Source organism: Callospermophilus lateralis, chromosome 5 (genome assembly GCF_048772815.1).
Source record: "Callospermophilus lateralis isolate mCalLat2 chromosome 5, mCalLat2.hap1, whole genome shotgun sequence".
Classification (NCBI taxonomy): domain Eukaryota; kingdom Metazoa; phylum Chordata; class Mammalia; order Rodentia; family Sciuridae; genus Callospermophilus; species Callospermophilus lateralis.
Window position 1 is genome coordinate 147,256,171 of NC_135309.1, and position 13,715 is coordinate 147,269,885.

Here is a 13,715-nt window from a genome sequence, read left to right on the forward strand (position 1 = left end):
AGTTTCAGAATCAGGTTATCCAATTTATACTCCCAAATCTCTGCTGAAATTTGAAGGACAATATATTGAATCTAAAGATCACTTTGGGAAATATTGAAATCTTAATAATATTGATTTCCAGTTCATGAGTACAATATATCTTTTTATGACTTCTTTTTTCATTGTTCTCAGAAATTGTTCATCAGTTTTAGCATACAAACATTGACTGTGACTTGTCAGATTTTACTTTCATTCTGTCATGAATGGTATTTTCTTTTATTTTTTTTATTGGTTGTTCAAAACATTACAAAGCTCATGACATATCATCTTTCATACATTTGATTCAAGTGAGTTATGAACTCCCATTTTTACCCCAAATACAAATTGCAGAATCACATCAGTTACACATTCACTTTTTTACATAATGCCATATTTGTGACTGTTGTATTCTGCTGCCTTTCCTATCCCCTACTATCCCCCCTTCCCTCCCCTCTCATCTTCCGTCTCTACCTCATCTGTTGTTGTTCAGTTCTCTCCCTTGTTTCCCCGCCCCTTTCCCCTCAGAACCTCTTATATGTGATTTCGTATAGCATTGAGGCTTTCCTTCCATTTCCATGCAATTTCCCTTCTCTCTCCCTTTCCCTCCCACCACTCGTCTCTGTTTAATGTTAATCTTTTCCTCATGCTCTTCCTCCCTGCTCAGTTCTTAGTTGCTCTCCTTAAATCAAAGAAGACATTTGGCCTTTGTTTTTTAAGGATTGGCTAGCTTCACTTAGCATAATCTGCTCTAATGCCATCCATTTCCCTGCAAATTCCATGCTGCGTAATACTTCATTGTGCATAAATGCCACATTTTTTTTTTATCCATTCATCTATTGAAGCACATCTAGGTTGGTTCCACAGTCTAGCTATTGTGAATTGTGCTGCTATGATCATTGATGTGGCAGTATCCCTATAGTACGCTCTTTTAAGGTCCTCAGGGAATAGTCCAAGAAGGGCGATAGCTGGGTCAAATGTGGTTCCATTCTCAGCTTTCCCAGGAATCTCCATACTGCTTTCCATATTGGCCGCACCAATTTGCAGTCCCACCAGCAATGTACAAGTGTACCCTTTTCCCCACATCCTCGCCAGCACTTATTGTTGTTTGACTTCGGAATGGCTGCCAATCTTACTGGAGTGAGATGGTATCTTAGGGTGGTTTTGATTTGCATTTCTCTGACTGCTAGAGATGGTGAGCATTTTTTCATGTACTTATTGATTGATTGTATGTCCTCCTCTGAGAAGTGTCTGTTCAGGTCCTTGGCCCATTTGTTGATTGGTTTATTTGTTATCTTATTGTTTAATTTTTTGAGTTCTTTGTATATTCTGGAAATTAGGGCTCTATCTGAAGTATGAGAAGTGAAGATTTGTTCCCAGGATGTAGGCTCCCTATTTACTTCTCTTATTGTTTCTCTTGCTGAGAAAAAACTTTTTAGTTTGAGTAAGTCCCATTTGTTTATTCTTGTTATTAACTCTTGGGCTATGGGCGTCCTATTAAGGAATTTGGAGCCCGACCCCACAATATGTAGATCGGAGCCAACTTTTACTTCTATCAGGCGCAGAGTCTCTGATTTGTTATCAAGCTCTTTGATCCATTTTGAGTTAACTTTTGTGCATGGCGAGAGAAAGGGGTTCAGCTTCATTTTTTTTGCATATGGATTTCCAGTTTTCCCAGCACCATTTGTTGAAGATGCTATCCTTCCTCCATTTCATGCTTTTAGCCCCTTTATCAAATATAAGAAAGTTATAATTTTGTGGATTGGTCTCTGTGTCCTCTATTCTGTACCATTGGTCCACCTGCCTGTTTTGGTACCAGTACCATGCTGTTTTTGTTACTATTGCTCTGTAGTGCAGTTTGAAATCTGGTATCGCTATACCTCCAGATTTACACTTCCTGCTTAGAATTGCTTTTGCTATTCTGGGTCTTTTGTTTTTCTATATGAATTTCATGATTGTTTTATCTATTTCTACAAGAAATGCTGTTGGGATTTTGATTGGCATCGCATTAAACCTGTAGAGAACTTTGGGTAATATCGCCATTTTGATAATGTTAGTTCTGCCTATCCATGAACAGGGTACATTTTTCCATCTTCTAAGACCTTCTTCTGTCTCTCTCTTTAGGGTTCTGTAGTTTTCATTGTATAAATCTTTCACCTCTTTTGTTGATTCCCAAGTATTTTATTTTTTTTTGAGGATATTGTGAATGGAGTGGTTTTCCTCATTTCCATTTCAGAAGTTTTGTTGCTGATATACAGGAATGCCTTTGATTTATGTATGTTGATTTTATATCCTGCCACTTTGCTGAATTCATTTATTAACTCTAGCAGTTTCTTTGTAGACCCTTTTGGGTCTGTTAGATATATTATCATATCATCCGCAAATAGTGATAATTTAAGTTCTTCTTTTCCTATTTTTATGCCTTTAATTTCTTTTGTCTGTCTAATTGCTCTGGCTAGTATTTCAAGAACTAAATTGAATAGAAGTGGTGAGAGAGGGCATCCCTGTCTTGTTCCAGATTTTAGAGGGAATGCCTTCAGTTTTTCTCCATTTAGAATGATGCTCGCCTGAGTCTTAGCATATATAGCTTTTACAATGTTGAGGTAAGTTTCTGTTATCCCTAGTTTTTCTAGGGTTTGAACATAAAGGGATGTTGTACTTTGTCGAATGCTTTTTCTGCATCTATCGAGATGATCATATGGTTATTATCTTTAAGTCTATTGATGTGGTGAACAACATTTATTGATTTCCGTATATTGAACCAGCCTTGCATCCCAGGGATGAATCCTACTTGATCATGGTGCACAATTTTTTTGATATGCTTTTGTATTCGATTCGCCAGGATTTTATTGAGAATTTTTGCATCTAAGTTCATTAGAGATATTGGTCTGTAGTTTTCTTTCTTTGAAGTGTCTTTGTCTTGTTTCGGGATCAGGGTGATGTTGGCCTCATAGAATGAATTTGGAAGAGCTCCTTCTTTTTCTATTTCTTGAAATAGCTTGAAAAGTTTTGGTATTAATTCTTCTTTGAAGGTTTTGTAAAACTCCGCTGTATACCCATCCGGTCCAGGGCTTTTCTTGGTTGGTAGTCTTTTGATGGCTTCTTCTATTTCTTCCTTTGTTATTGGTCTGTTTAAATTGTGTGTGTCTTCATGACTCAATCTGGGCAGATCATATGATTTAAGAAATTTATCGATATCTTCACTATCCTCTATTTTATTGGAATATAGGGTTTCAAAATACTTTCTAATTATCTTCTGTATTTCTGTAGTGTCTGTTGTGATATTGCCTTTTTCACCCCGTATGTTAGTAATTTGAGTTCTCTCTCTTATTCTCTTCGTTAGCATGGCTAAGGGTCTGTTGATCTTATTTATTTTTTCGAAGAACCAACTTTTAGTTTTATCAATTTTTTCAATGTTTTTTTTAGTTTCAATTTTGTTGATTTTCACTCTGATTTTAATTCTTTCTTGTCTTCTACTACATTTGCTGTTGTTTTGCTCTTCCTTTTTTAGGGTTTTAAGATGTAGTGTAAGTTCATTTATTTGTTGTTTTTTTTTTCTTTTTTTGAGGAATGAACTCAGGAAATGAATTTCCCTCTTAAAACTGCTTTCATTGTGTCCCATAGATTCCGGTATGTTGTGTCTGTATTGTCGTTTATCTCTAAGAATTTTTTTATTTCCTCCTTTATGTCTTCTGTAACCCATTGATCATTCAGTAATGTTCATTTTCCAGGTGATGCAGGATTTTTCCTTCTTTTATCATTGATTTCCAGTTTCATTCCATTATGATCAGATATAGTGCATGGTATTATCTCCACACCTTTATATTTACTGATAGTTGCCCTATGGCATAATATATGGTCTATCTTTGACTAGGATCCATGTGCAGCTGAGAAGAATGTGTATCCCCTTGATGATGGTTGATATATTCTATATATGTCGGTTAAGTCTAGTTATTGATTGCGTTATTGATTTCTATAGTTTCTTTATTCAGCTTTTGTCTAGAGGATCTGTCTAATGGTGAGAGCGATGTGTTGAAGTCACCCATAATTATTGTGTTGTGGTTCTATTCGACTCTTGAACTTGAGGAGAGTTTGTTTTATGAACGTTGCAGCACCATTGTTTGGTGCATACAATTTGATAATTGTTATGTCTTGTTGGTGGATGGTTCCTTTTAACAGTATATAGTGTCCTTCTTTATCACTTTTGATTAACTTAGGTTTGAAGTTGATTTTATTCGATATGGGTATGGCCACTCCTGCTTGCTTCCGAGGGCCATGTGAGTGGTATGATTTTTCCCAACCTTTCACCTTCAGCCTGTGTATGTCTTTTCCTATCATATGAGTCTCCTGAAGGCAGCATATTGTTGGATTTGTTTTTTTAATCCAGTTTACTAGCCTATGTCTCTTGATTGGTGAATTTAAGCCATTAACATTTAAGGTTACAATTGAAATATGGTTTGTACTTCCAGTCATGTTTATTTATTTATTTATTTTAGTTTGACTAGTTTTTCCTCTTTGGTTATTTTTCTTTCCCTTTACTGAGATACCTCCCACTGTTAGTTTTGGGCGCTATTTTTCAATTCCTCTTGTAGTATTTTGCTCAAAATGCTTTGCAGTGCTGGTTTTCTGGCTGCGAATTCTTTTAGCTTTTGTTTATCGTGAAATATTTTAATTTCATTGTCAAATCTGAAGCTTAATTTTGCTGGATACAGTATTCTTGGTTGGAATTTATTATTTTTCAGCGTTTGAAATATGTTGTTCCAGAATCTTCTCGCTTTCAAAATCTGTGATGAAAAATCAGTCGTTAACCTAATTGGTTTACCCCTGAATGCAATCTGCCTCCTTTCTCTCGTAGCTTTTAATATTCTCTCCTTGTTCTGTATTTGGCTATCTTCATAATTATATGTCTTGGAGTTGGTCTATTATGGTTTTGAATGTTCGGGGTCCTGTAGGCTTCCAGGATTTGTCAATCCATTCCATCTTTCATCTCTGGGAAGTTTTCTAGGATTATTTCATTTAATAGGTTGTCCATTCCTTTGGTTTGAAACTCTATACCTTCTTCTATCCCAATGACTCTCAGGTTTGGTTTCTTTATGATATCCTATAACTCTTGGATAGATTGCTCGTGAGATTTAAGCATCCTTTCTGTGTTGACTATATTCTTTTCAAGTTGATAAACTTTGTCTTCATTATCTGATGTTCTGACTTCTACTTGATCTAGTCTATTTGTAATATTCTTGTTAGAGTTTTTAATTTGGTTTATGATTTCCTGCATTTCTAGGATTACTGTTTTTTTTTTTTTTAAATCTCTATCTCCTGGTAAACTCATTCTTTGCAGTTTGAATTTGTTTGTTTAATTCGTTTTCAAAATATACTTTCATTGCTTGGACTTGCTGTCTCATGTCTTCTTTAATATTCTGTTCCATCTGAGTTAGGTATGCCTTGAGTTCTTTCCCTGTCCATGTTTCTGATGCTTCTAGGTCTTCCTGTAGATTTAAGTTGTCCTGCATTGTTCGTAATCCTTTTTTCCCTTGTTTTTTCATGTTGTTCACGTTACTTTCTAGCTCTGTTTGACTGCTGTGTAACTGCTTTCTCCTATAAATTTGTTTTGGTTTTGTATATCTCTGTTGTTTCTCCTTTGTGTTGGGAGATTCTGCCTAGAAATGTTGGGCTTTATTGTACTTTAAAGCTGATTCATTCAATTCATAAAAGGCTTCTGGGTTCTGTATGCATATAGTGATTTGTTATTTGTTCTTAGGACTTTATGATTAGGTTAGGTGCTATGATGGTATGAGGGTTAGTATGTCTTGGCTACTTTAGAAGATTGCTCTACTGAAGGGGGATACTAACAGGCGATTGGATCCGGGTGTTGGTAGTAGCTAAGTATTTAGGAGCCCTATAGACAGTCTGGAAATATTCACTTATTTGCATTTAGACAGTTACACGTAATGGAAGACGTAATGCTTGGGATGAAAGTTGGGGGGTAGGGGAAGGAAGGTGCTCTTAAAAAGAAAGGAGAGAGATAGATTAGAGGAGAATGAAAAGAACAATAAAACTTGAAATGGGAAAGAAAGAAAGAAGGAAAAGGGGAGAAAGGAACAGAGAAGAAAAAAAAAATTGAAGTCTTAGAGATCCATTTTCTTCTCTTCCAGTAGGCGGAGCTGTGCCCTCCGAGCGGAGCTTCTGCCCTCTACATGCTGATAGGAATCCCTGTAAGGCGGCTCCTGGAAGTCTCTCAGTCTTGTCAGTCCAGAGCCGTTTCACTTCTCTGGCCCTTCCCCCCGCTTCCTCCTGTCAGCCAGCCAGCCAGCCAGCCAGGTCCTGTTTGTCAGAAGCGGTTCCCCAGAGATCTAGTTACACTTGCAGCCCTACTGCGTGTCCTATTTCAGCCCCAGTGCTGTGGTAAACTGGCGGCTAAGACTTTGGGATTTGCCGCTGGTGATCCGGGCTTTGGGGGTCGGGAATCCCCTCTGCTTCCCTACAGACACGCCCCCAGAGAGATCCCTGAAGTTTCCTGGCTGCTTGTATCTGGATGGCGTGGGAGTCACACACCTGCTAAAGTGGATTCCGCTGGGAATGAATTCCGTTGGCCGAACTCCGATGACGTCACCTCTCTGCTATGGCGGGCCCCAGGCTCCTTGCCAGAGTGTCCGAAGGGAGGGGTGGGACTGGTCCATCCCCAGTTGGCCTCAGCTCCTGGCTCGCTATTTCATGAAGGCTTGGCTAAAGACCTCTTCCTGCCAAGCTGCGCCTTGGAGGCTAGCCACCCAGTCTTGGTGGCTGCGGGCGGCTGGGTGGGCGGCCGCGCTGCGCACAGCGGCTGATGGGTCTGGACCTCTGCGTCTCGTGGCGGGGATTCACTCGTCTCGGGCAAGCTGTCACTTCCAAAAATCCTAGTAACTCCAGGCCAGTCTCTTTTCAGTGGAATTTTGCTAGGAGATTCTCCGCAAGTAGAATCTAAGTGTATCTATGCGTCTTTCTGAACCCATCACTGAGGGGGTATTGAAAGCGCTGCCTCTCTGCCCACCACCATGTTGGATCTCTCCATGTGTCATTCTTTTTGAAAATGTAAGCTGAGTAGCGTGGGCGTGACAGCAGCCTGCCTCCAATTCCCATGGGAACCTGTATCTTTTGGTGAAAGAAGAACGCATTCTTCAAGTTCCACAGCGCCGTGAGCCCCAGCTTGGCTGGTGAGAGGCCACCAGCTTTACAAGTGCGCTCGGCTGAAATGTGCGCAGAGCGGGGCAGAAGCTGCTATTGAACACCGTTGTCCTTATAAAATCCACCACTCCAGGGACGTCCCTTCCCTATACGTATTGACGGGTCATGACGCAGCCCTTGTTGCCACATGACAGCGCCGGCAGGATGAGGTCCCCCGTCGGCCCAGTTATGCAGTAAGAGGAAAGCCACGTCCTCCTTTGTTCAGATGAAGTGCAGGCCCAGGCTCAGCTCCACTGGGTCCCGTTGCCCCTATGAATGGTATTTTCATTGTTGTTAGTCTATAGAAACAATATTGATTTATGATTACTAACCTTGTATCCTCTGATCTTAACTAAACTATTCATTAGTTCTAGAAACATTTTTGTCTATTCTTGGTTCTTTCTATATAGATGATTATGTGCTCATTTAATATTATTTCTTCTTTCCAATCCATAAACCTTTCACTTCTTTTATTTTCCTTATTGCAGTGGCTGGCAATTTCAGTGTACAGAAATAAGGACAGCTGACATTATTAGTTTGTTCTCAAGGTGGGGCAAAGTATTCAGCTTTGCTCCATACTTATTACTGTAGGTTTTCATAGATATCCTCTATTAGATTCCGAAAGTTTCATTTTATTTCTAGGTGAAGCTTTTTATTTTAATTTTTAAAAATAATGAATGGATTTTTTTTCCTTGGTACCAGGGATTGAACCCAGGGGCACTTAACCACTGGAGCAACATCCCCAGACCTCTTTTAAAATATTTTATTTAAAAACAGTGTCTCACTGAGTTGCTTAGGACCTCACTAACTTGCTGAGACTGGCTTTGAACTTGCAATCCTTCTGCCTCTGCTGAGGGAAGTTGTTGGGATTGCAGGTGTACATTACCGCACCCCCCAAAAATGGATGGATTTAGAATGTCTCAAATTCTTGTGTCAATTAGAATATCTTTTTTCTTTCTAAATCTGTTGATATGAGATATATTTTTATTTCTTTCAATCTTCCTTTGCACTCCTAGTTTAAACATTACCTTGTCATGTATGTTATCCTGTTCATAGTTAGCAAGTTTGAATTTATTTGTGTCTTGTTAAGGATTTTTGTGTCTGTTCTTTGGGAATATTTGTCTGTAGGTTTTTTTAATGTTTATTTTTTAGTTTCAGGTGGACATAATATCTTTATTTTATTTTTATGTGGTGCTGAGGATCCAACCCAGTGCCTCATGCATGCCAAGTGAGCGCGCTATCACTTGAGCCACATCCCGAGCCCACTGACTGTAGTTTTTGTGTAGTGATTTTGGTTTTGGCATCAGGGTGAGGCCTTGTATAGTTATCTGGGTAGTTTCCTCTTCCTTTTCTAGTGGAGTTTATAGAATTGGTACTACAGGATAACTATTCTTTATCCAAATTGAGGCACAAGCAGTGTTCAAATTTTGGATTTTTTTTAATTTAGAATTTTTGCATATGTGTAATGATGTATCTTTACTGTAGGACCCACGCCTAAACTGGAAGTTAATTTGCTTCATATATACCATATACTTATAGCTTGAAGTAATTGTATACAAATTTTAAATAATTTTTTTTTACATGAAACAAAGTTTCACATGAGGTTAGATGTGGAGTTTTCTACTTGTTCCAGTAATCAAAAGTGTTTAAATTTAGGAGTATTTTGGATTAGGGATTCCAACTCATATTTCTTTCTTAGATATTTCATAGAATTCAATAGTGAAGCCTCTAGACTTTTATTAGTGGAAAGTTTTTAAAAATGTATTCAGCTTTTTACATAGATAAAGGAATATTCTAGTTCTTTTTTTTTTTTTTTTTTTGTTTTTGGTCCTGGGGATTGAACTCATGGCCTTTTGCATATGAGGCAAGCACTCTACCAACTGAATTATATCCCCAGCCCTCTAGTTATTTCTTATTTAGTGGGCATTGGTAGCTTGTGTGTTACAAGGAAATAGGTCCATTTTATCTAAATTATCAAATATTTGGTATAACGTCATTCACAAAATTTCCTATTATCCTTTTAGTATTATTAAGCTCTATAGTGATGTCTCTTCTTTCATTAAAGTATTGTGTTTGATATTGTCTCTGATTTTCTTTTGTAAATCATTAGTCCACCTGTTAACTCAGTTAATTCTATTGACCTCATAAAAACAGCTTTTGATTTCTGTATTATTTCTTGTTTGTTTTCTATTTGATTCACATGTACTTTTACTTTCCTCTGCTTGCTTTGGATTTTAAATTCTCTCTACCGCTGCCCTTGACCTCACCTTCTCCTCCTTCCTCCCTCTTTAGTTTCATAAGGTTGAACCTTGGGTAATTGATTGGAGATTTTTTCCCCTAATCTATGCAGTTAATTCTACATTTTCCTTTTATGTTCTGTCTGAGTTGAACAAGAATTTTGATATATTGCATTTTCATATCTGTTAGATTTAAGGTATTTTTTAATATCCCTTGTTATTTTTTAAATATTTGGGAAAGATATATTTCCATTTACGTTTTTGTTATTGATTACTTCATTAATTTTATTTTTTATAGTGATATATGATTTCACATATGACTTCAGTCATTTTCAATTTGTTTAGATTTGTTCTGTGGCCCAGAATATGGCCTGTCTTGATGAGTGTTCATCATATATTTGAAAAGGATGTTCATCCGTTTGTGGACATTCTAAAGATGTTATTTAGCTTACATTGATTGATAGTGCTTTTCAGGTCTTTTATATACTTACTGATTTGGGGATGCAAAGGAGTACTTTTCTATTAGTTACTGAAAGAGGAGTCTTAAAGTGTGCATCTATTATTATGGACTTCTTATTTCACCTTTTCTTTATTTTAAGTTTACCTTGGTATTAGGGGCATGTGCATTTAGGATTGTTAATGTCTTTTGGCCAATTGACTATTACTATGAAAATTTCCTCTTAGCCTCCGATTATTATCTTAGTCTTAAAATCTGCCATGCCTGACATTGGTATGGTCTTTTCAGTTCTTTAAAAATTGTATGTACTCTCTTTCTGTCTTTTTTCTATTAACTTATCTATCTATCCATCTATCTATACCAATGACAGAATCTGCCTGGGTCTTGCTTTTATCTAATCTTTGCCAGAGTTTTGATCATTTTTATGAGGTTGACTTTACATCTATCATTTATCTTGTTAGTGTTTATGTTTTTCACATTGCTTTTATTTTTATTTTTTTCCTGTTTATAAAATAATAAATTTTTGGTTACATTTTATCTTCATTAGTATATATTCATTATAAAAATATGTTAGTGATTGCTGTAGAATTTATAATGTGTATCTTTTTAAAAAATATTTACTTTTTGATTTTAGGTGGACACAATATCTTTATTTTATTTTTATGTGGTGCTGAGGATTGAACCCAGTGCCTCATGCATGCTATGCAAGTGCCCTACCTCTGAGCCACGACCCCAGCCCCTATAATGTGTATCTTTAACACATTCCTTCCTTCTAACCTTTCTGCTGTAATTGTCATATGTTTTATTTGGACCTATTATAAATCTCATAATATATTGTTATTGTTTTTGCTTTCTAGCCTTTTGTTTTTTAAAGAAATTTAAACATTTTAAAAAGTGTCTTTTACATTTTCCTTCATCTTTATTATATGTAGCATTCTTCATTTCCTTGTATAGATTCGGATTTCCATTTGTGTCATATTTGTTATACTTTTAAGAACTTCCTTTATCATTTCTTTTTTTAAAATTTTTTTTAGTTGTATAGAGACACAATATCTTTCTTTCTTTATTTTTATGTGGTACTGAGGATCAAACCCAGTGCCTTACACATGCAAAGCAACTGCTCGACCTCTGAGTTACAGCCCCAGTCCTCTATCACTTCTTGTACATATTGGATGGCAGTGAATTGTCTTGGCACTTTTCCATCTAAAAAAAGGATTGATTTCATCTTATTATTGAAATGTATTTTGACTGGCAATTGAATGTTGGTTTGACTCCTTTTTCTCCCCCAGGACTTTAAAGATGTTGTTCCATAATGGTTTGGCATGCATATTTTCTACCATGCTGCTGCTAATGTCATTTTTGTTCTTATTATTTTCTTTTCTTTTTTTCCTCGCTCTGGGTCATATGGCTTTTGTTATCTCTCCCCTAAATGGCAGTGTTTCTTTTCCTGGTACTATGAGTAAGAGCTGCCTCTGTCCCAGGCCTGAACAGCTATGGCTCATTACTTTGTGGAAGTTCAGGCACAAACAGCTATATTTCTGCTTCTCCCCCAGAGGCATGATATTTTTTTTCTCTTGAATAGGATACCATTCTTTTTTAGTGACTTATTTTCAGTGTGTGTTCTAGTATATGTTGTAGGGCAGTACATTTAACACATGTGAGTAACTTACAAATTTTTATATATATATATATATATATATATATATATATGGCATATATTGAACAGTTTTACTGGTCAGAGTATATACTTAGAACAGTTTGGAGGCCACTGCTTTAGAGGGCATGAACTAAAAACTCTAGATTCAAAGTAGAAGTTGTCACTTGTTTTTTGATTTGATGAAGACACCGTTCAGATAGTTCATGAGTAACTTAATTTATACATGGAGAATGTTTTATAGTGTATGTTTGGGGTTTTTAAAATAAATTTATTTTTATTTACTGATTTTTAATTTTTATTTTTTTTGTCCTGGGGATTGAACTCAGAGGTGCTATACCACTGAGCCACATCTTCAGCCTTTTATATTTTTTATTTTGAGACAGGGTCTCAATAAGTTGGTTAGGGCCTCATGGAGTTGGTTAGGGCCCCTGTAAGTTGCTGAAGCTGATCTTGAACTCACCACCCTCCTGCCTCAGTTTCCTGAGTCCCTGGGATTGTAGTTGTGTGCCACTGTACCCAGCTTTTTTTTTAAATTTTTAAAGAGGTATTTATTAGAAAAATGAAAGAGAAATTTTATCTTTTTAAAATTTTTAATTTGTTCTAATTAGTTCTTCATGACTGTATAATGCATTTTGACACATCATATATTAATGGAGTATAACTTCTCATTCTTCTAGTTGTGCATGATGTAGAGTTACGCTGGCCATGTAATCATATATGCACATAGGGTGATAGTGTTTGATTCATTCTATACAACTCATACCCCCATTCCCCCTCCCTTCCTTTCACTCCCCTCTTTCCAATCCAGAATTCATCTATTCTTCTCTCATGCCTCCACTTCCTCGTTGTGAATTATCATCCATATATCAGAGAAAACATTCAGCCTTTGACACTTTGGGATTGGCTTATTTTGCTTAACAGGATATTCTCTAACTCCATCCATTTACCTGCAAATGCCATGATTTTATTTTCTTTTATTGCTGAGTAATATTCCATTGTGTATACATACACAATTTCTTTATCCATTCATCTGTTGAAGGGCACCTAGTTTAGTTCCATTGTTTAGCCATTGTGAATTGAACTTCTATGAACATGGATGTGGCTGCATCACTATAGTATGCTGATTTTAAGTCCTTTGGGTTATAAACCAAGGAGGGGGATAGCTGGGTCAAACGGTGGTTCCTTTCCAAGTTTTCTGAGGACTCTCCATACTGCTTTCTAGAGTGGATGCACCAATATGCAGTCCCATCAGCAAAAGGTACGAGTGTACCTTTTCCCCTACATCCTCGCCAACATTTATTGTTACTTGTATTCTTGATAATTGCCATTCTGACTAGAGTGAGATGGAATCTCAGTGTAGTTTTGGTTTACAGATAAATTTTATCTCTTACAATTGTTTCTGAATATTTTTAAAAAAAATTTATTTTGGGCTAATACATTGAAACATAAGAATTGCACATATTAGTGGGGTACCATTCTTTTCTTTTTTAAATTTATTTTTTAGTTGTAGTTGGACACAATACCTTTATTTATTTATTTATTTATTTGTTTGTTTGTTTTTATGTGGTGCTCAGGGTCAAACCCAGGGCCCCGCACATGCTAGGCAAGCACTCTACAGCTGAGCCACAGCCCCCGTCCCACTATTATTTTCAAATAATTATTATATATTAACAATAATTATTAATTAGATAATGTCAACATCTAATTTCATATTAATGAGATATTAATAACTGATATTTTAAGCACATGTGCACTTAAAAAGTGAGGCAGTCTTTATATACCCTTTTTTATTTTAAACTCCCTTTTAAAATTAAAAATGAAAAATCCTTTTTTTTTTTTTTTTTTTTTAGGACTGTCAGGATATGGGAAGTCGAAAATCCAAGGAAGCAAAAAAGTGTGTTTAAACCACGGACAATGCAAGGTAAAAAAGTTATTCCTACTACGTGCACATATAGTAGAGATGGAAACCTCATAGCAGCTGCCTGCCAGAATGGAAGCATACAGATCTGGGATCGCAATTTAACTGTAAGTCAAGGACATTTAAACCTTCTTTCTGTAGATGACAACTACCTTAGAAAGACAAACATCATGTTAAAATATTATGAAGGTCAATTTCCTGAGTTTAGACCTAATTTAAACTTCAGTGTTG

At 36.4% G+C, this 13,715-nt stretch overlaps 1 protein-coding gene across 1 annotated transcript in view; it reads left to right on the top strand.

Moving 5' to 3' along the window:
• Positions 1 to 13,715, top strand: part of Wdr70 (WD repeat domain 70) — a 299,382-nt gene that overhangs the window by 174,084 nt on the left and 111,583 nt on the right. Inside the window, exon 10 of the mRNA XM_076857389.2 lies at positions 13,417 to 13,591. Coding sequence (XP_076713504.2) covers positions 13,417 to 13,591 — 175 coding nt within the window. The remainder of the gene's footprint in view (positions 1 to 13,416; positions 13,592 to 13,715) is intronic.